Source organism: Pseudorca crassidens, chromosome 10 (assembly GCF_039906515.1).
Source record: "Pseudorca crassidens isolate mPseCra1 chromosome 10, mPseCra1.hap1, whole genome shotgun sequence".
Classification (NCBI taxonomy): domain Eukaryota; kingdom Metazoa; phylum Chordata; class Mammalia; order Artiodactyla; family Delphinidae; genus Pseudorca; species Pseudorca crassidens.
The window spans coordinates 16094227-16118540 of record NC_090305.1 but is presented as its reverse complement, the minus strand read 5'-3'; the positions used below and the strand labels follow the sequence as shown (position 1 = coordinate 16118540).

The 24314-nt window shown below is 38.2% G+C and overlaps 1 protein-coding gene across 5 annotated transcripts in view; it reads right to left on the bottom strand.

Annotated features, from left to right (window-relative positions):
- CDKAL1 (CDK5 regulatory subunit associated protein 1 like 1) overlaps window positions 1-24314 on the bottom strand; it is a 650929-nt gene that overhangs the window by 536803 nt on the left and 89812 nt on the right. For all 5 annotated transcript variants that reach the window (XM_067752107.1, XM_067752108.1, XM_067752105.1 and 2 more), the window contains one exon: window positions 13131-13215. In XM_067752107.1, coding sequence (XP_067608208.1) covers window positions 13131-13215 — 85 coding nt within the window. The remainder of the gene's footprint in view (window positions 1-13130; window positions 13216-24314) is intronic.

Below are 24314 nucleotides of genomic sequence, written 5' to 3'. Positions count from 1 at the left end.
TTTTAAATCTTGTTTTGGGTGCTTCAGGCCATACAGAAATTATAATCACTAGGGGTGAAATCTATCAAATCTTTTTGGTTGTGATACTGGTTTGGAGAATGTAACTGCCATTTAGTGGGCATAAGTCAGAGGTGCTAGGTGTCTTCTAAGGCATGTCTGTCCTGTACAAATAACTCCACAGGTCCTGCAAGAGTTCTGAATCTCCTATTAAACATTCAAGTAGGTAAAAAACATATTTACATTATCTAGTCCTAGAATCTAAGGCGCATCCCTAGGGCAATGTCATTGTCGGTATTTAAGCTGTTAAGGCTATACACATATCAGATGGAATTCATTACTCTCACATTCAGTGTAATTCTACATATAGGTGATTTCATCAGGTCTTCTGGTATATTAGTACCTGAGTATTTATATTTTGAAATATATATTACATTACCAATGTTTCTGTTTATTTCCCCCTACATTAATTATATTCAGAGCACTGTGTTATTTGTAATAATGTGTATAGGTAAGTTATGTTATTCATGAATTTTACTAAAGGGTACTTTGCTAAACATTTGTTATACAAAAGGATCACTGGGTCTGATAAGGTTCAGAAACACTGCTGCAGGCCTATAGGAGAAGAAAAGACTCCTCAGATTCTAGATCTTTTACCTTCCTCTCCACCCCCACTAGGACTAGAGATAAGGCCCCCTCCTCTAACACAGGTACACCTTCTTCCCAGGACCCAGGGTCTCAACTCCATCTGTGTTCTCCTCTAACACAGAGTTCTAAGGCTCTAAAAGATGCCCAAAGGCATTTAGCCAGTGGGACAATGAGGGGATAAGAAACATACATACTCAAGGTACCATGTGCCCAGGATTTGCTCAATGGAATATCCATCAGTTCTATTTTCGTGTTTCTTTAAAAATTATCATTTTTAAATGTAAATGATCAATGACACCAAAACCTTTGCTATTTATTAAAGGAGTAAAAACATCAAAAGAACAAATTAATCAATATTTCAACTGCAGATGACAAAAAAATTATTTAAAAAGTTGACTCAAAACATTTTCTCATTTAAAGCAAAACAAGTCTTTCCCTTCAGTAACTATCATAAGCTACTGACAGGCATTTAAGGAAAGCATCAAGTTAAACGTTTTAGTTTTGCCATAAACTTGCTTATCTGATCCCTCTTAGAAAAGAAATTTATGAGCTAGAAAGCACATCCCTGGCTGGCACAAAGGATGAGCTGTTGATTTCTAAAACATATTGTAAAAGAGAGCCTTGACATACACCTTAATTTGTATTTTTTCCCAAAATAGTTTGTATCATGTGATTCTGTCATTTCTTTCTTAATGCATCTACATTCCCTCCCTCCCTCCCTCTCTGCCTCTGTCTCCCACACACACACTCGCTCCTTCTCCCTCTCTCCCTCTCTCTCTCTCTCTCCCCCTCTCCTTCTCTCTCTCCCCCCCCTCTCTCTCTCCCTCTCCTTCTCTCTCTCTCTCCCCCTCTCCTTCTCTCTCTCTCTCCCCCTCTCCTTCTCTCTCTCTCTCCCTCTCCTTCTCTCTCTCTCTCCCTCTCTCTCTCTCTCTCCCTCTCCTTCTCTCTCTCTCTCCCTCTCCTTCTCTCTCTCTGTCTCTCTCTCTCTCCCCACCCCCTCCTTCTCTCACACACACACTCTCTCTGTCTCTCTCACTCACTCACCACAAGAAGAAAAACACCAAAGAATGGGCCATTACAACATAAATAAATCTGGGCAGTTTGTAACAATGGTTCAGCAGAGTATCTCTGCAAGGACACAAAAAGACACTGTTGCAGAATGTTCACATTGTTCACAATCTAGGATGAGGACTGGATACTCCTAACTTTCCTCTAATAGTATCCAATGGCGCCAACCTACAGAAACCCTACAGCAAGTTTTATAGGACTCTTCCCATTGGTTAGCTTTTCACTGCTTACATTGAATTCTCCACTTTTTTTTTTCCAAGTTAAATGTAAACACTAACTTTCTATCTGAGTGAAAAGAAGCATTGTTCTCAGCTGAAACAAACTTTTTAGAATTATATAAAATACTGTTTTCTAGCAGTTAATTATAGAATGAACTTAAGTCTCAACCTTTCTTCCAATTAGTTAAGACCTTCTGTGATAATTTTAAACTCTGCTTTTGCTTTCTGTCTAAATTCTTGTAAAATTTCTAGTTTCTAAATCAGGTTTATAATCATTGTTATCACAAAATGGAGTATCAGAAACAATGAGATATATACTTTCCTCATAGATCCCATTTCAAATATGGTCACTGCAGATCTTAAGAGTGGAAAATATGTGAAAATCCCAATTATCCTTTTTTGTTATTATTATTTGTGTATGTAACATCTAAGCCATGAGCTTCTCCAGTGTATTTTGTTATTGTTATTATCAATACTTCATTAGAGACAGCTCAGGGTAACCAAAAAGAAGAAAAGTTCTCAAATGTCAACTGTGTTGTTTCTTAAACATTCTGAATAAAGTAAACAGGAGAAAGAAGGGTCATTGGTTCACAAATATGTTGAGAATCTCATCCAATACTCTAGTCCTGATAAATGAAGAAGGTAAATAAAATACGTATCTTGCCTCAAAGACTACAACTTGCAGCAGAGGCATGAAGTTAAGACCCAGTGAGCATTCTCCCTTTCTTCAGTACTGACAGAACCCCAATTCGGTTGGGAACAACAACATGACTAGTCTAAAACAAATGAAAATAAACCACATTTCCTAGCCTCCCTTACAAATAGAGGTAGTCATGTAATATGGCTCCAGCCAATGAGATGCAAACACAGGGTTCTGTGTGGGACTTCCAATGAAGTACCTTTAAAGGAGGAACCAACTCAGCTGGTACTGTCCCTTTTGGTAGTTCCTCCTTTTTGTAAAGTACATATGACGGCTGAAGAGTAGCAGCCATTTTATATCATAATGGAAAGATCAATAAAACTTTAGAGACTTTGCCCTCACATCCTTGAGCTGGTAAACCAAAGCCAGCAACTTCCTATCTATGGACTTTGCACTATATAAAGAAAAATAAACCCCCTATCTTATTTAAGCTTCTACTTTTAGGGTCCTCTATGACATGGGGTTGAACTTAATTTCTAAGTAATGCAATCTAGTAGGAAAGAGATACAGAAGAAGTTCTGTGAAAAGCTACAGAGGAAGACACTTGTTCTGACAGAGGCAGGGAGTGGAGGGGGGGTGAGGAGAAAAAACATACAGAGAAAGCAAACACATGAGTTGGTTCATTCATTTGTTCAACTATTATTGGCAACCACTGTGTTAGGTGCTGGGCTACAGGTAAAAGACATAGTGGCTGTCCCTAAGGAACTCTGAAATGGGTTGCAGACAGATGAAGATACGATTAAAATACAGGGTTATTTATAGGGGCAGCCACACACAGCTGTGCCAGATTGTGTCTACAAGAACTGACATCTTTTCCTAATCCCACAAAGGTAACATCCACTCATCAAAGCCTGTACCCAAAGGTGCCTCAAGGACTGCCCTCAGCCCCTGAGCTATAAAAACAGTAACAGAGGTAAACATAAGGTACTTTGAGTAGAATCTGCACCCACACATAAGACTATTAACTAAAGGCAGAGTGGTTACCTGAGGATTTTGTTTATCCTTCACTGCCACCCCTTATCCAATTTTTGATGATCACAGACAACCATTCCTTAATGCAGTCTAAAATCAATGTAACTATTTTACTATGGCCCAGAGGACACCTAAACCTAATTGTAACCATAAATAAGGAACAGAAATAGTTAACATTTAATATTTTAATATTGTGTGCTATGGGTTTAAAGGTCATCAGTTAATAAACAACACTACTGAGTGACCAAAAATTAAGAAAGATTATGTGTTTCACACTTAGAGCATACAAGAAGGGGAGTAAAAAAATACGTTTCTTTTTTTCTCTGCTGTTGTATTAAAACACACACCAAGAATAAGTAGAATGTCTTTCAAACCAAAACAATAGGAAATCACTCCTGGCTGAAAGCACAGGCTTAGATCATGTTGATTTCTTCTTTAATCCTGCTGAAGCAAGTTTCTGCATGCTTTCTGGGGCCTCCACCTACAGAGCTGTTAGGACAACAGCCAACACATATATTTAATTACATAAGTATTCAATGCTATCAGCCAGCTGTTGCCAGTACATAATACTCTGACCTCTTTCACTTACTCTCTTGCTTAAAATGCCAAAAACAAAGCAACTGTTGATGTAACAGTAATCATGAAATATGCAAAATACTGTTCTCCAAAAAGATTTTTGATAGCTATGAAACTCAGTTTTGCATTTTATAATGATTTATTACATCTAAACTGCTTTTTCTGTTCCTGATTTGCAAATTAAGTAACTTATCTTACAACTGTAAATTTAACTATTCCTTCATTTTTTTAAAGTCAACCAGGAATTCAATCCTAAAATATACTTTCTCCTTTACTCCCCATCAAATTTCTCACTGAGATTTATCATGTAATAGTCTCCCTGCACTCCCATTCGTCTCCATGTTTTCCATGGATAGGGGACAAACAAGTAAAGTCTGTAGCAGGAAATGTGTCAAAATCTGCTCTGAATTATGTAACTCTCACCCCTCACTTTAGGAATCAACAGAGAACTCTTCATTTATGTTTCCAGAAAGCATGTTCCTCTAATACCATCATTAACCCCAGACTAGCTGACAGAGAAAAAACAATACAAAGTCCTAGCATCAACAGAAAGTAGACTAAACAGACCCATGACTTAAGACTTGAATAATATGAATTCACATATGGTAGACAGTAAGAAGACCTAACACATAAACAGCAACTTATCCAGAGAAATTTGGCCTTCATCAAATCAGCTTTCAATTCAATGCAAAACTCAGTGCCAAATATTTACCAGGCACTGTACCAGAGACCAAGGATCCCTCAGTAAACAAGTGAGACAACATCACTGTCTGCGTAGATCTTACTGTTCCACTCTTCTCTCAAAGATCCTATATCAAGTCAACCTCTCCAAAACATCTACTTCTTACCCCACAACAGCCATGTTGATTTCTTTCTCCCACTTTGGTGTTTTTTAATGTTTTTTGCTCATTCATTGAAACTGGACAATCTGATATTCAAATGTAAGACAAGTGTTGTGATATTAATATAGTTATATAATTAATAATATACTTAACACAAAATAATACATTAGCAATGACTTGCTGATGCCCTGACAGCAGAATGATGCCAAGCACTCTTCCCAAAACAGGAAGAATCAATCCATTTAAAACCTAAGGGTACAAACACACGTTGAGTACAGACTGTGTGTCTAAAACAAGGTCTAACACTACTGGTTTTTATCTACACCTTTGTTACCCTTTGACTCAAGATGAGATGCTTCAATTAATCCAGTGGCCAAGGTCCTGAAGCAGAGCCAGTCCACTTAGTTTGGCAAGAAGAACAGGGTCCTGCCACTCGCAGCTGAGCTTCTGCCAAGACCAAGCAATACTCCAAGAAGGGAGAACAGTTCTCACTCCTTTTACTACTTTACTCTGGAAAGAAACTGTGGACCAATAGTGGCAAGCACAAGTTTCTTATCTCATTTAGGACAAGAAGGGGCAGGTTTCTTCCTAGTTTATAAGCAAAACATAAAAAGCAAAACAGCATGATTTCTTAAAAAGAGAGCCCTTTAGTACAATCTTTGCAAATTAGAATGTTCTTTCCCCTTTTTGCAAATATACAGCCTGTCTCTACAAGGGATTCACAGGTGCCTTGGGAGTCTCTTCTCAGAACAGCTGACAAGCAAGTCTTACTCCATGAATGGTATCTGTTTCCCAAGAAAAGGAAAATCATTACATGGTAGAGTCAGAGGGTCAAAGACTTCATAAAAAAGGATTTTCCTGAGGTCAATAACCTGACCTCAAGACCACAATCTAGTAGAGAGCCAAATATGTAAACAAATAATAAAATGTAATATGCAACAATAGATGTTTGTACGGGATAAAGAAGTAGCACAGAACAGAGGGTGATTAACTCTGGGGACCCTGGAGGTAAAGGGTGGGAGTTAGAAGGGAGATAACCTTGCACACAGCATTACCTTTGATATGAGTCCCACAAGATGACTAGGTTGCCAAGTAGAATTACATGGGGTGCATGAGTGGGGGGGGGGGGCGCGTGAGCAGGTACATGCACACATGCATGCCTTTGGGGGAAAGGGAGAGCATGTTCCAAGGAATAGGAAAAACATATGCAAACACATTATATGTCTGGAAAATCATACAATTTAGGCAAGAAGTAAAATTCTATGGAGGAATGGCGAGAAAAGAGGCCATAGAGGTAGGCAAGGAACAGATTATTTTAAAAGACCTTTTTACACTAGGAAATTATATCTTTATCATGTAGCTGAGAAGGAACCATTACAGGGTGTGAAGGAGAGGAACGCATGAACTGGAACAGAAAAGGAGCTGAGAACAAGCTTAACTTCTACTGTAATATAAGAGCAAGAGATATTGAGGACCATAACTAAGACATTAGCAATAGGGATGGAGAGAAAGGATTAAATTCAAAAGATATGTGTCTAGTTCGTGGCAATCTGATGAAACATGAGAACACAGTGGTTCACTGCAAGTTCCAAGAAGCAACAAAACACTAACAACACTGGGCAAAAGTAATGAGAAGGAAGGAATCAAAGGGAGGAAGGAAAAGATATTTTAGAAGTAGAATCAGTTCTGAAGGATGGAAAATAGGGCAGGGAAAGAGGGAGTCAAAGAAAACTCCCAGACTATCTGATAGGTGACCTTGTAACCAAACAAGACAGGCAATACGAACAGGAACATTAGCTGGGGAAAAGGTGAGGTAGATAATGAAGAGGCTCTGACACGATGATTTAAAGTGTCAACTTTAAGGGGCATCTAAATGGAAAAGTCCAGAAAGCAGCTGGACATACAATGGACGTACAAGTTTGGTTCTTGGAAGGAGAGACCAGGGTCAGAGACAGAAATCTGGGAGTAATCAACACACAGATAGTATCTAAATAGTGGAAGTAGATGAGAAATGGTAGGAGGAAACGTAAACTCATGTTAAAAATAGCACTGTTTGGAGAAAAACAATAGCCTTAGACAAAACTTAACTGACAAATATATATTAAGTCAAACAGTACAATATTTTGAACTAACTTTCCATATAGAGGGAAACCTTTAAGGTGGGAAAGGATAGCTGGAACCATGAGACTGTGACTGGTAAAAGCAAACAATGAACGACACTTGAAACAATAACATAAAAGTGCTACTGAACTAAAGCCATTGCATACTAGAAAAGCCAAAATTAAAATATCTAAGTTTTAAGAAAAAATCCACAATCTACAACATTAAAAAGTAAGTTTAACAAAAGAACTTGCGTTACCTAACCTGTTTCTTGAAAAAGGCCAAACTAAAACCTAGTATTCTTTTTTATCTCCCAATGCCAATTTTTTTAATTAAAAAAATAAAGATAACCTGATTACTAACAAATTTAGTTAGAAACAGAACGAGTTGAGTTTTTTTCTTTTTTTAAACTGTATAATTACTAACTGAAAAGGAAAGCACTTCTCTGTTCGTAATAAGTCAGCTTTTGTGAAGGCAATTTATTTTACAAATTCAAGTTGAAACAATATTCTGATGCCTCCCCCAACTTCAGTTTACAATGAAGAACTCAAAGTCAAATCCACATAAAGCAAAAAATCTTTTCATAATAGGAGTGAACATCCAATAATTTACTTGATCAACAGAACGCTATTTCTAAAAAGAGCTCTCCTTTAAACAGAAGATATAATACAAAGCAGGTTATCCTGTCTCAACATACACTTTTCTTCTTTGTCCATTTCTCCTTATATTTCCATTGTTCTTTCAAGTAATTTCACTGAGATATCTAAACCATCCCTTCAACATTACCATTTATTTCTACAGGCAAAGGTGGTTCAAAGAACTAGTGACTCATCTATCTACTATCAGTGTGGCTAAACCACAGTGCCCATTTGGGTTAATAACGCACAAGGTCAAACAGAGGTTGACAGTCCATGATCAAAGCAAGCTGGCTATTCTTTCTGTCATTTATATAGAACACACAAGACGTGTTTATCTTCACCAGCCTCTGAATGACCTCCTTTAGGTGGCATGGAAAAGATTCCACATTTCTATAAAGCACTAACCAAAGGAGTTTTCTTATTTGATACTCTCATTAAGAGCAAATTTTATTTTTTTGAAACTTTTGATCTTTTTCGTTTACTCAAGAACCCCTCAAGTTTAAGGCCATATTGTCTAAATCAAATTGGTTTAATGCATAAAACAAGGACAGGGCAACTGGCAAATGCTCAAGAGGAAAGAGTATGCATACAACAGGCTGCCACCACAAAACATGGGCCTCATGAGAGATTTTTTCAAAATTAGTAAAGGCAATAGCATTTAACATTTCAAAGTTCAAAAGGCAGCCATAAAAGTCATCCTTAACTCCTTTTTTACTACTTAAAACTCCTACTGTCTTATCAATCTGAACATCAATAATACAAACACTGTAAAGTCTTAGTAATTAGATCAACTAGTAGAAAGTACTGATCAGTACAGCCTACGGATTAACACGTATGCATTTTCATGCCAGGTATGTAACTTGGACTAGATTAAGGAATTATTTAAAGTAGAATGATTTACTGTCAGCATTACTGTATAAAATGAAAATTTCCAAATAATTTTAAGCCGTTATTCTCTGTGACCAAGGTTAAATAATACTCCCAATATATTTTATACTGTGAAGTTGCAAAACTAATACTTTTGACCACCACCACCAAGAGAAGAAAAAAAAAAGGCCCTGGCTGTCTTGTCACAAATTCACAATTCTGGGATCTTATGCATTGATTACATGAAAGATAGTAAATCTCTCAGTTTTCTTTCTTTTCTCCTGTTAAAACAAGAGGGTCCTACTGCCTGGTAGCTCAGGAGAAATAAAATGAGTTGATAATAGACAAACAACTATTAAATATCAAAAATACATATGGCACAGAGAACTATGTTCAATATCCTATGATAAACCATAATGGAAATTATATAAAGAAAGAATGTATATATATGTATAACTGAATCACTTTGCTGTACAGCATTAACACAACATTGTAAATCAACTATACTTCAATAAAAAAAATTTCTACAGTCGAAAAAAAAGAATACATTGGGAGAGAGACAAAAGCAGATGATCAGAAATTAAGGTGAACGCTCAGAAGTAAGTGGCAAAGTGAAGCAATCATTATTTGTAGGGGGTTCAGGTTAGAAAAAAAGAGCCCCCAGCCCATCCTGAAAATGGGTGAATATGAGCATAATGCATTAGGCGCAGCTGAACAAGGAGAGATGAAACACCCCATCAGGGCCTCCTTGAATTTAAATGTTGCCTCACTGTCATGGGGGGAAAAGTGCATGCTCATGAGGAGGCTGAAGGGAAAGGATGGAGCTGGAGGTTGAGAGAAGACAAATGTGTCGCATGACTGAAGGTGTAATAAAGTTTACGAACTATTTTTCTTTGTTTTGCTTTGTTAGGAGACAGTGGTGAAAGGGGGAGAACATTTAAATAAAGCAAAATGCTTGACAAGAGTAGGTAATCTTTCACTGAAAGTCTTTAAATGTATAAATGTCACTTGAATTTGACATTTTCTCAATGTTAATTGTTACTGTGCCTTCTACAGGATTATATTTATTCTGGAAGCAAATCCAACGTTAGCTTAGGTGGTATGTTAACAAGAACTAGTTGTGATTAGCAAAAGCTTTCAAAGCCATTTAAAAAAATACTTAATCACCTATAATACTGTTTTTAAATTTTCTTTCAAGCAAGCAGAATAGTGCATTAAAGGAACCTGTGCTCTCTACCACTAGTGTTGTAGTGTTAAAATGACAAAAATCTTAAGTGATTACCTCACTTAATCTTTCAAACACCGTATCATTACCTTGAACTGCATTCACAAGAGTTTATGTAAGAAAACCCATTGACACAAGTTATATTTGAGTTTTTAAATAAACTTTTAGAAACAGTCTAGAAGTGCATCAGTTAATCACATTTTAAAATTGATAATCACACAAACTGAATTCTCTGGGGTTTGTACTTAGAGGCTATCAGTAGCACTAAAGTATCTTTGTATCTTACGCCTCTCCTATAGGAGAAAAAGTAGATAATCAGGGAACATGATAGACTTCCCATAAAAGGCATTCTTTGAAAATAAGCAGCACCTGGTAAACATCCTGCTCTGCTCTTGGTTTAATTCTCCCTTCTTCTGGTCCTAACCATGACCCTAACTCCCCTGTTCCATCTCACATCACTACCACCCTCCTAAGCCTCCCACCATCGTTCAGGTAACAACTCTTCTCTGCTCCTTCCATGATTTCTAAGTTGAGGAAACCATCATATTCAACTATCGCTTCTATGGAAACAATGCAAAATCTGTACCTCTAGTGGTGCCTCTTTGATATCTGCCTCAATTCTGTAACTGCTTATCTGACTTCTTTACCTGGTATTAAATTTAACATCGCACAGGCTCTAGTGAGACTACCTAGGTTAACATCCCACCTCCACCACTTATGAACTCAACAGCTTTAGAGAACTTCATCTGCAAAACAGATGCTTCTTCATCTGTAAAACAGAAATAAAATTGGAACCTACAACTCATTGGTAGACTGCAAGAATTAAACTAGATAATATCTAATTGATGTAAAGCACTTTGAACAGTGCCTGCCACATAGAAGACACTTGATAAAAATCAAATATTATCCATTACTTTATTATAACATTTAGCTGTAACTTTAAATACAGCACATTCAAAAACAAAAACATGTCTTCCTTCAAACTGGAGAACAAAAAGGCACTAGCGGTATCAAACATCTAGACTTATTATAAATCTATACTAATTATGACTATGTCAGGTAAGCAGTAGTAGAATAAGCACCAAAATAAAGAAACAGATCAGTGGAACCAAATAGAGAGCCCACAGACAGACCCAACCATCTATGGACACTCAGCCTATGACAGAGTGGATAATATATAGATAAAAGGAGAAAGGACAGGTTTTCAAAAAATAAATGATACTGGAAAAAGTCGGAGTCTACACAGAAAATAAATAAATAAAATGGGATCCTCTTCCTGGTATCATACCAAAAAAAATCAACTCCAGATGAATTATAAACCTGAATGTAAGAAGTAAAAACCATGGAATTTTTAGAAGAAAATACATAGAATATCTTAACTTCAGAGTAAGGAAAGACTTCTTAAACAGTAAGAGCACGGACCCAAAGGCAAAGGTTGATAAATTTTAAGCCAGAATTTCTCTTCATCCTAAGATACCATAAAAGAAAGTGAAAGATAAGCCACAATTGATACAACATATGTAATATGTAAGGATTAGTATATAGAATACATTTAATGTATTCCCACAAACAAATAATAAAAAAATAACAGGGAAATATATTTAAGAGCCATTTCACAGAAAAGGACAATCTAAATGGCAAATAAACATATAAAAGGATGCTCAACATCACTAGTAATCACAGAAACACAAATTAAGACCACATTGAGATACCATCTCCACCACCAGATGGGCAAAAATTTACAACCCTGACCGTATCAAGCACTGGCAAAGAGTGGAGAACAACCACACCCACCCATGACTGGTGGGAGTGAGCGCCAGTACATCCGTTGGGGGAAAAGTTCATCATTACCTAAAATTTTGAATATGCACACACCTGTGACCCAATAATTCCTAGGTACATATCCTAAAATAACTCTTGCACATCCGCACCAGAAAACATGTTCAAAATATTCAGAGCAGCAGTGCTCATGAAAGCAAAACACAGGGAAAACTCAAAACTCTTTCAATAATAAAATGGATAAATTGTGACAAATTCATTCAGTAAAATACTATGAATGGCCAGTTATTTTACATCCATCAACATGGATAAATCTAAAAGCAAAACGTTAAGGAAAAGAAGCAAATCTCAGAACACAAACAGTATAAGTCCAATAAATATAAAAGAGGGCAAAACTAAACAACACATTGTTTAGAGATATATTTAATAGATGATAAATTTACTAATAAAAGGAAGGGAATGACCCACAAAAGTCAGGATAAAGGTTACATCTCAGGGATATGACTGAAAGAGGGACAACGGGGCAGTTTCTAAGGTCTCAGCAATGCTTTATTTCTTATGCTGGGTGGTAGATATTAGGTGTTAAGTTTGTTAACCTTATTTAAACTGTACATGTTTCATAAACTCATTTATGTATGATATATTTCACAATAAAACCAATGTGGTGGGGGTTGAGTTTGAGAGTGAAGTCAGGAAATGAAAAATCTTAACAAGTCTCTCAGGGGACTTCCCTGGCGGTCCCACGGTTAAGATTCCGCGCTTCCACTGCAGGGGGTTTGATCCCTGGTCCAGGAACTAAGATCTCACGTGCTGCGCAGCACAGCCAAAAATTTTAAGTCTCTCGGGGAAGGCAAGAAGAAAAACAGGACCAGAGCTAAAAGGGGTGTATGGGGCTGAGTAGGTCTGAGCTTGTTTAAATACCAATGAAAACGCACCAATGGGGTTGGAGAGATGAAAATAGAGGTGAATAAGGAAATAACTTATAGAATGAAGGTTGTAAGAAGTGGGTGGAGTGGGTGGAGTATGATTCAGAGATGTGAAAAAAAGATACTTCTTTCACTGTAACTTGAGGAACAATTCAAGAACCACGGATTACATGCCCGCTCCCCCAATAAACTGTACTTCTCTTGATGGCCAGGCATTATTAGAACAGTGCTAATGGACAGGGAAGAGAAAAGAGGTAAGGACTGCTTTGGATAGTTTCAAAATGTAGAGACTGGATTCCCCGAGAAAAGTATGTTGTTAATACTTGACAGATATTCAAATCACCTATTAGCTAACTTCACAAATACTCAAATACCTATTAGAAAAGTCTACCTTGAAGTTTTATTCCTTACCAGATAAATTCAAAACAGTATAATGCCCAAAGTCCAACTCATACTTTTGCTGATAACATACTGAGTATTTGTAATGGTAGGAATCTTTTAAAAGCTAACTTCCTGAAAATTAATTCTTACATCACTTATAAAAAGATAAGAAAAAAAATCAACGTCCACTTACTTAATTGAGTTTCTAAAGTGGTCTTCAGCCGGATTTTTTACAGTACAACTATTCAGGAGCCATAAGTCTGCCTCTGATGCATTTTCTATTAAAAAGATAAATATGAAAAAGAAAAGTAAGTATCACATTTAATCAGCCGAAAGTATCCAAGTGCTTACTCAGATGGCACTGGGACCACAGGGGGAGAGGAGAGAGAGCTAGTGGGTAGAGTCAAGTAAACAGGCAATTACAACATAGTAGATAACTGCTTCAGCATGGAAACATTGGTGAGAAATAAATATTAAAATATATAACCTGTGCTATTATCTTCTCATTTAAAATATAAAGAGGATAAGCATTTTCTTCAAACATTTTGAATACTTGCGAGTATTTAATACTAACAAAAACTAAAGTGAAACTGGCCTAATCTTACCTCTGAATATGAAACTAATCGCCCCTTTTTAGGCTGTGTGTTAATATTTTTCAAGCACATGTATTATACACTGAATATTCTTCAGCTTGAGATGTTACTAAAAACATTGTTTGTCTTCTTTGAAAAAGTTAATGATTTACATCAAAGTGAGTCTTTTATTCCTCACTAATTTGATTAGATACTGTTATACACTATAACAAACTCACTAGCAACACAACAAATTACCCAAACCAAACCCGTCACGTTTATTGAAATGAATATGTACGTATGTATGTATGTATGGCTGCACTGGGTCTTCATTGCTATGCGCAGGCTTTCTCCAGTTGGGGTGAGCGGGGGCTACTCTTCGTTGCGGTGTGTGGGCTTCTCATTGCGGTGGCTTCTCTTGTTGCAGAGCACAGGTTCTAGGCGCGAGGGCTTCAGTAGTTGTGGTACGCAGGCTGCGGTAGTTGTGGCTCGTGGGCTGTAGAGCGCAGACTCGGTAGTTGTGGTGCACGGGCTTAGGTGCTCCGCGGCATGCGGGATCTTCCCAGACCAGGGCTCGAACCCATGTCCCCTTCATTAGTAGGCGGATTCTTAACCACTGCACCACCAGGGAAGCCCCTCGAAATGAATTTATAAATGCCTGAAGTGCTTGATGCTATTCCAACAGCCTTACTGCCTAAAAGGACTTATACATTAAAATAGGATTAGCACAATGAAAGGAAAACCAAAGTTGAAAACTGCAGCACCTTCAATGTTATTTCAACAAGAACAGAAGCAGAGGTCAAAAGACATGAAGAACTAAGGACATATGGATGTCTGTGTGTACATTCTCCACCTGGGAATGGAGCTTCCAGTGAGAGCATTCCATGAGAGGGATGGGGAGCACATCCAAGCTTCCGGTAACTTGGCAAAACTTTTCCCCCAAACATTTTGTTATAAAAATGGTAAATTTTTTACAAAGAGATAAGATCCACAAATTCTTGAAAAGGAAAGCTCCTCATTACTATACATCAGCTGAAACTAGGATCCCTCCTAACTTGTCTCCCTCCTTCCATTCATACTCCCCATCCCCACCCAGTCGTCTATTTTCCCACCCAGCAGCCAGAGTGGCCTTTCGTAAAACAGCAATCTGATTACGCCACTTGCCTGCTCAAACTTGGTAATGACGAGTATTCACCGACCTCTTCTAGTTCCCTCCAAGTTAGTCCCCACAATGCCACCGAAAAGATAATCCTCTAGTAGCAATCTGACCATAGTACCTTTTCAACCTTACAGTAATTTACAATTGGTATTCAAAACCTATCCAGATCTCCACCTCCTCAACTGCAATATTCATTTCTCCCTATATTCATCTATCCTTCCAGGCACACCAAACCAAATTCCTCAAGCTTGCACTATTCCATCTGCCTAGAATACCTTTATTTTCTTCACAGAATGACAGCTCATACCCCTTTCACCTGCCTATCCACCTGGCTAACTCCTTTTCATCCTTCAGTTTCAGCTCGATGTTTGTGAGATGCCCCCTCTCTGCACTCCCACAGTAGACTGTCTAGACTATTCTTGCACTTTATAATTCTGTATTAAAATAATTCATTTTTCCAGCCTGTCTTTATTACTATTTAAGAGATATTGAAGACATTTTTTTCTGCCGCTCTCTGAATGTCCAGGACCTAACACAGATTGTTCTACTTACGAGCATAAATCAGTCAACTATCAAAACACAATGAGGATTTACTATGTGTCAGGCTCTGTTCTAAGTACTAAGGATATGAGAGTGAAACCAGTTTCCACCCTCAAGGAGTTTACAGCCTTAAAGAGGAAGTCTGACCAAAACAAAAGACAGAAGTAAGCAAGATAATTTCAGGTACCAGTCAATGATATTAAGATGATTAAAGAGAGTACTGAACAGAGAATAATTGTGGGGTTGCTGGTCAAAATAAGTCTCCCTTGGGGGCTTCCCTCGTGGCTCGGTAGTTGAGAATCTGCCTGCTAATGCAGGGGACACGGGTTTGAGCCCTGGTCTGGGAAGATCCCACATGCCGCAGAGCAACTAGGCCCGTGAGCCACAACTACTGAGCCTGCACGTCTGGAGCCTGTGCTCCGCAACAAGAGAGGCCCACGATAGTGAGAGGCCCCTGCTTGCCACAACTAGAGAAAGCCCTCGCACAGAAAAGAAGACCCAACACAGCCAAAAATAAATTAATTAATTAATTAATTTTTTTTAAAAAAGTAACAAATGTTCAAGTACAATTGGTGTCAAAAAAAAAAAAAAAGTCTCCCTTGGAAGCTTAAATCTGAGTTGAGACTTAAACAATGGGAAGGAATCTGCCACGCAAAGATCAGAAGAAAGAGCATTCCAATGAGAAAATAGCACAAGTGCAGAGGCCATGAAACAGGCCCAAGCTTGCCATGTTCCAGTAACAGAGAGAAGACCAGTGTGATTGGACCCAGGGAGAGAAAGGTCTGAGAGGTGGGCAGGAACCAGATAATATTGGCAAGTTAAGAAAATTACATTTATTCTAAGAGTAATGAGAAGTCACCACTGGGTTTCAAACATGAACTAATTCCTACTTCAGAAATTCCATTATGGAAACACTGTGAATAAAAGTCTGTAGATGGGGTAAAAGCAAAAGAAGTGGGGAAAAAAGTAAAGGCAAGAAAATCAGCTGGAAGCTGAGACACTGGTCTAAGGGTAAGAGAAAGACCGCAGAAACCTGGACTGGGATTATAGCAATGGCAAGAATGAGAAGTGAACGGAGGCGTGTTTTGGAGGTAGAATTAAAAGAATTCACTGTTAGATCAGGTATAAGTCGTGCAAGAAGGCATCATGTAGGATCGCTAAACACGTGGAAAAGATTCTGGCCTGAGCACCAGTTACTGAGGTGCCATTTACTGAGATGACGGAGGTCTGGAAAGGCACGGATTTGGGGAACAGAGAATCGATAGTTCTGTTGTGGCCATGTTTTGTTTGAAATCCCTATTAAATGTCCAACTAGAAATACTGATCAGCCATTTGTATATATGAAACCAAAGCTCACAGGGGTCCTCCAGGCTGGAGACACAAATGGGAGAATCTAAACCCTAAAAAGATACCTCAATTTAGAGGAATGGATGTGCTCACCTAAGGAGAGAATGTAGGGTGGGGGGAAAAAGGAGAGAGAAAAAGCAGAAGACAGAACATCGGGTTGTTCAAAGGTCTGATGGAGTTGAGATGAGAAAAGGACATGGAAAAGGAACAGCCAATAAGATAAGGGGATAAAAACTAGGGAGCATGGTGTCACAGAAATCCAGGGAAGAAAGTACTTTAAAAAGAAATAATCAATTGTGTTAAATGCTAAGAGTTCAAGGAAGATATCTGTATAAATACTAGTATTGTTACCAAAAAAAATAAGATGGTCCTCCACCCTTTTTCATTTTGCTTTCTCAATTTTGAGTATTTGCTTGCTCTGTGCCAACTTACAATCACCCAGCAAAGGCCCTTTTTTAAGGTTTTTAAATAACACAGAAAACAAACTCACTACCAAAGGGGAGTGAAGAGGAAAATCGTATATGGCTCTTTGCCAGTAAGTAATGTGATCCCACATGTTCTGCCCCCTATGAACACATTTCCTGGGTTTTAAGATGCCATCAACTATAAGAAACACAACCAAATTTGTAGCAGCTCTTCAAGAGAGGTGGAACATTATTCTCTGTTCTTTTAAGTTTTAAGATACATCCCAACTTCAAACATTAATATAGGAGGCAGAGTGGGGGTGAGATGCATCTGAAACAGAAGAAATAAGCTAGTATTTGGCGTGTCTACCTTAGAGCAGCAGCATCTAGAACAATCAGGAAATACCAGAAGATGTGCAGTTTCTAGAACTTCATCACCCCAAATAAAATAACTGTTCAAACATCCTACTGCTGGTAGGTAATTAGGTTACTGCGTTAACTATCTGCTAAGAGAAGGTTAACAGCTTATGTTCTTGCCTTAATCAGAGCATCCATGTCAGGTTCTCCAGTGTCTGGGAGAGGAGAACACAGGGGACAGGACTAGGGAAATGGGCAAGAAAGGACCACGGAAGGGAAAGGCAGTAAGAAGGCACCAAGACTGGAGGCACAGACTTCACGAAGACCCAGGAAACAATTCTACCTACCGTGAGACCTGTCCTCCAACACTTGTCCTTGTTAACCCGGGACATGCAGCTGAAAATCATCTGCACATAAGGCAAATATTGCCAATGCCAGAGCTGCGAAACCAGTACTGGGGTAAAAAGCTACACATCTGAGGCTAGCCAGATGGAATCTAGACCTCCAGATTTGACTACTTACAGTCTTTCATTATTTCAAATGGCGCTGCAATGAATAGCACTGTACATGTATCATTTTGTATTTTTCCCGGATTACCTGTGGAATCAAGTCCAAAAAGGTGTGACTGTTGGGTCAAAGGATAAATTCCCCTCCATAAAGGGCGCATGGCTTCACATTCCCATGAGCAATGCATGAGACTGCCCATCTACCCACAGCATCACCCATGGAGTGTGCTATCAAACCTCTGTACTTCTGGCAATGCGGTGAGAGACAGGAAGCCCGTGGGATTTGAACTGTGCATTTCTCTTATTAAGAATGAGTTGAGCATTTTTTCACATGTTTAAGGGCCTTTGCAGAGTTGGGGGTTTTTTCCCCCCCTGTTTTCCATCTGTTCAGATCTTTAGCCCATTTTTCTATCAGGATAGTCATTTTAATCTCTAGTTTTAATTTACAAATATACACACACACACAAAGAGGATGTTAATCTTTTGTCTATGATAGAAGTTACAATATTTTCTCCCGGCTTGTTATTTTACTTTTTTATAGTTTCTTCATGCTTTTTTATATTCAGGATATCAAATTTATCAAACTTTTCTCTTTTTTAAATTTTACTGAAGTATAGTTGATTTACAACGTTCTGTTAATTTCCGCTGTTTAGCAAAGTGACTCAGTTATACATATATATATATATTCTTTTTCATATTCTTTTCCATTATGGTTTATCACAGGACATTGAATATAATTCCCTGTGCTATACAGTAGGACCCTGTTGTTTATCCATCCTATATATAATAGTTTGTATCTGCTAATCTATCAAACTTTTCTCTTACTGCTTCCAGATTTTCAGTCATAATTAGAAAGTTTCCTCTACTCCCAGATTATTAAGGAATTCACCCATGTTTTATTTTAATACACACAGGGTTTTACATTTAGATGTTTGCTCTATTAGAACTTTACCCCGATGTACATTGGTCTCACTGAATTTTTTTAATGCAAAATGAAATAAGATCCTTTGTGCTCATACCAAATTGGAAAATATTAGAAAGTATGGTACTACCTAGTGCTAGCAAAGGAATGGGGAAGCTGGCAAGCTCTACTCTGTTGATGAAGTCTATTCTGACAAAACTCTTTGGAATGCAACATGGGAATAGCTGTCAAAAATTTAAATGTGCATGAGAATTCCTCCTACACATGCTTGTAGGATACTTGCACCACACACACATAGTTATATACAAACACACAGATATACATATACATATATATGTACACACATATAAATTTTAAAATTCACATGGAAGATTACTGACAAGGCAAAAAACTTGGAAAGCCTACATATCCATTACAAGGAGACTGGTTAAATAAATTATGAGACTGCATCTAAAATGCCATTCAGCTGTTAAAAAAGCAAGATAAATCTGTAAGTACTAATTTATAATAATCTTTGTTATATCATCAGATGAAAGCAAGGTGAAGAGTAGGTCTTGAATTTCACTTGTGTTTTAAAATGGAAAAAGAGGAAATCCTGTTCTAAGTAAAAAAACAAAAATTCTCGAAGCATAAATATGAAACTGTTTGAGGTGTTTGCCCTTGGAAATAAGATGAAGGTTCAGCTGGTCTCCAATATTGTCTTAATATGCACTTTTATAGTCTCTTTTTTTTGTTTAAACTTGCATGGATATTACTTTTATAATTTTATAAAGTTTAACCCTGAGAAGGGGCACATTAATATTTAATTTACCTGTCTTCATTGTTTGAATTTCTAACAGCATTTAAACTAAACTAAGAAAAACTAATCAAGCCTTTAAAAAAAATTTTTTAATTTCCTTTTTCATAGGGCTCAGAATCAATAGTGTTCTTTCATTTTAAGGTAAGAACATAAACTATTTTCCTGCTGTGATCCATCATGAAAACAGTGACCTGATATACATTTTCTGGGACTTTTCTCCCCACTGCTAAAAGCTTTTGCACTCACTGAACCAAGAAAATGATGATCATTGACACACCACCCACTTTGAGTGTGAGGATGGAGAAACAAACTATTATTTGTTTTAATCGAAACGCATTTACTTTCCAAACTATTTCTTTATGTATACAAGATAAATTACTTCTAAATCCAAAGTAATAAAAATCTGATTGGCAATAATGACAATAGCTAACATTACTGAGTACATATTATGTACCCAGCAATGAGCCAAGCACCTCATACTCCTTTTCTTTCCCCATTTAATTCTCCCAATTTGAGGTGGGTTCAACTTTTACTCCAGTTTTACAGAGGGGGAATCTAAGGCTTAGAAAGGATAAGTAACTTGCCTAAAATCACACAGTAAGAGAGGGGCCAGGATTAGAAATCCAGACAAACTGACTTCAGAGACTGTAAATTTAAGGAAATTAGAATGCCTCATTAGGGGCTCTTTGCTTCTTGATCAAAAATAATATAGACAATACCTAAAAACAAAGTAAAAAATGTATTACATGACCTTGAGGCTGCCTCATGATACTACTTCTAATAAGACAAATAACTAGGCTTCAAATGGAGCTGTTTGGCTATTTCCAAAATTTCCAAGATGTTGAACATGTCAGCTCTTGGCCATCCGTTATCAGTGGGAAACAGGCAAGTAAAGAAAGAATTAATACTGAGTGCATATAAAATGGATAATTGGGCTTCCCTGGTGGTGCAGTGGTTGGGGGTCCGCCTGCCAATGCAGGGGACGCGGGTTCGTGCCCCGGTCCGGGAAGATCCCACATGCCGCGGAGCGGCTGGGCCCGTGAGCCATGGCCGCTGAGCCTGCGTGTCCAGAGCCTGTGCTCCGCGACAGCAGAGGCCACAACAGTGAGAGGCCTGCGTACCGCAAAAAAAAAAAAAAAGGATGACTAATAAGAACCTGCTATAAAAAAAAAATTAATAAAATAAAATTCAAACCAAAAAAAAAATACTGAGTGCAGGAGCATTACTGCAGAGCACAGGCAGACTTTCAAAGCAACCAATCTTCCCTTCCCCCTGCAGCCTTCTGCATAATGGTGGCATTACAGAAGAGATGGGCATGGTTCATATCAACAGTACCCACAATAAACCATTTACCTTACACAACTGTTCCATCTGAAAGTCAACTAGAGGAGCAGCCTCAAACAGTAAGAGGAGCCTTACAACTACTTAAATCCATAGATTTAAGTAAGGCAGCCAGGCAAGCTGATACAAATAAAAATTCATTAAGAACAAAACGAAGAGGGAGAAAAGTCTTGATTATTTTGGACCCAACAGCATTTGGGGGGAATTTTTTTACCACAGAACTCTGGAAGGCAAGGCAAGTCCAAACACTTTAAATGTCCATTATGTTTAATCACAGCTGGGAGTTTATTTATGTAATACAGATCATTGGATGCCTACTAAAAACTCAGAGAATAGAGCATGCTATAATACAAAAATTTTAAAGCACCTTTAGGGAGCATACTGAAAAAATCTTAAAACCAATAAAAGGCAAAACAAAAATTCTAGTCAACAGATTCATATTTTCCTTCCACATTTCATTCACTGTTCTCCCTAGGGACTGTGTAAATGCACAGCGTGGAGTAGCCATGCTTCAGAATCCATTTTATAAAAGCAAGTGACCCACGACAAAGAATGCTCCCTTTAACCAGCTAGGCTCGGAGGAGTGGGAGGCTGGGGAGAAGACAGGGAGAAAAAGAAGGCGTAGGAAAGATGCAGAGGAGAAATGAGAGAGACAGACAGACTGACAGAGCATCTCTAGCTCCCACGCCGAAATACGTAGAGCAAGAACGGCCCCTCCTCCACTGTGCAGTGCTGGTGACTGTTCGGCATGTTTCTGAGTGGAACACAGCAGCTCCTGGGGAAAGCACTTAGGCTTGGAGATGACACGCATAATGAGTTTGTTCTTTTAAAACAGTCATGCTGAGCGCTTCACAGAAATAAGATGAGGAAACCAAGGGTCAGCTTGAACTCTGTTTACTGTATGAAGGGAAAAGAACATTTTTTTCTCCTAAATGAGAAATAATAGCTGGCAAAACTCTACCAGTAAGTACTGAAGATTAATTATATAGCGAAACAGACCTGGTCATAATCAAAATCAGAGCGCTAGGCAGACAGACCGTTTACTTACTATGTAGAACAGAACACTGCTAATATTCCCCCATTCTCTTTCCAGATCAAATTGCTCTGCTGATCCCTATACATAATTACTTCAGAAGTAACTGTGTCTAAAGAATCCCTAAAAGGATATCTATTTCTAGGTGTTAAATAGGTTTGTAAACTAAGAAGCAATAAATATACCAAATGGACTTTAGAGGGGACTGCGTGATCTGGTCCCCACCCCTCTATCCAAAGCCCACCTTGTATGCTACTATGTTCCTGCCACACTGAGCCTTTAGGCCCTCAGGCCTAATAAGTAAAATTCAAACGTTGAGATGACCAAAATCTAATTGGAAAAAAGTGCGCAAAGTCTATGAACAGTTTACGAAGGAAGAAACACATATGGCTCTTGAACATACAAAAAGATGTTGAACCCCATTCTTAATCAATGAAAACTAAAACTGCACCCCCCAAAAAAACTGTACCATTTTTCTTCACTTCCTATATTGTCAAAATCCCAAAAGTCTGATAACACACTGAACTGATGTAACCATGAGGAAACAGGCACTCTCATGCATTGCTGGTGGGAATACAAACTAGGCCACCACCTATGGAGGCAATTTGACATGATCTCCCAAAATGGCAAATGCATATCCTCTGACCAAGCAGTTCCAAGAATTTAGCTATGACAAACGTACTTGCACAGGTGCAAAGTCATTAACTGCAGCTTTATTTCTAACAGCAAAAGGTGACTGACTAAAGACATTTTAGTTTATTCAGAATTGAGACTCCTATGGGGGGAGAGATAAATTAGGAGTTTGGGATTAACATATATACACTACTATATATAAAATAGATAATCAATAAGGACCTACTGTATAGCACAGGGAATTCTACTCAATAATCTGTAATAACCTATATGGGAAAGGAATCTGAAAAAGAATGGATAAATGTATATGTATAACTGAATCACTCTGCCATACACCTGAAACTAACACAACATTGTAAATCAACTATACTCTAATATAAAATAAAAATTAAATTAAAAGAAAAAAGAATTGGGCTTCCCTGGTAGTGCAGTGGTTGAGAGTCTGCCTGCTGATGGAGGGGACACAGGTTCGTGCCCCAGTCCGGGAAGATCCCACATGCCGTGGAGCAGCTGGGCCCACGAGCCATGGCCGCTGCGCCTGCGCGTCCGGAGCCTGTGCTCCGCAACGGGAGAGGCCACAACAGTGAGAGGCCCGCGTACCGCAAAAAAAAAAAAAAAAAAAAAAAAAAAAGAATTGAGACTCTTATAAGCTACTTACAAAAGAAAAAAAAAAAAATAGAATAACCTCGAAGTCCTAATATAAAAAGATCTCCAGGACACATTGTTCAAAGAAAATAATAAGACACTAAAAATATATATACACTATGCTACCACTGGAAACTGAGAATACATATTCACATTTGCTTGTATTCATATTTTAAAAAATTCTGGATGTACATCAGAAACAAAGAGCAATGGCTGGGATGGGGAGGAAGGAGTCGAATAGGACTGATGGGGGACAAGAGGAAGATTTTTTTCCTTGTATAACTTACTTTTTATTTTTGAACCTATTCAAAAATTAAGCATTTTCAAAGTAAAAAAGCAACTGTAAAAACTGTAGCTTGTCTTAATCCTCCTATCTTCCCATTTCTTTACTCCTTCCATAGTCAAACATCTGGAAAGACGTGTCTGTCTGTACCAGATGTACTCTGCCACCTCCCATCCACTCCTCCACCACTTCATTTTGATGAAGACCTTCAACCGCTCTCCATTCCCCGGACACCACTTTCATCGAGGGAACTGATGGCAAATGCCATAGACAGCACACCATGCAGTCAAACACTTTTTTCTTTACGTTGTGGAGAGCATCACTCTCCTGTTTTCCTCCTACCTCCTTGGCTGCTCTACTTTATCCATTCCCATCTGCCCTCCATGAAGTAGAGTTCCTTAGGACTAGATGTTGGTTCCCTTGTCATCTATTCACTGGATGATTCCAACCATACCTCTCACGGTTTTAAGTACTACCAGTGCACTGAGAGGTGATAGCCAAATTTATTCTCCCAGTTCAGACATCCATCTGAGCTCACTATACAACTCATCTAGTAACATCTCCACTGGAACATACTGAAAAAATATTGAACTGGACACAGACCATTTCCAAAACTGAACTCTCCAATTTTCAGGTTCTAGTTAGGAAAACAGAAACCACTCTAGGCATTAAGATAAAGAAAAATTAATACAGAAGTGTGCTTAATGGGCGATGGAAAAGCCAAGACACCAAATGTCTTCACCAAATGGGGAAGCGGGAAGCAACCAGGAGATGAGTAACAGCAGGAAGCCATTATCAGCCTAAGGGCTGGAGGGACTGACTGGAAGAGCCCAGAA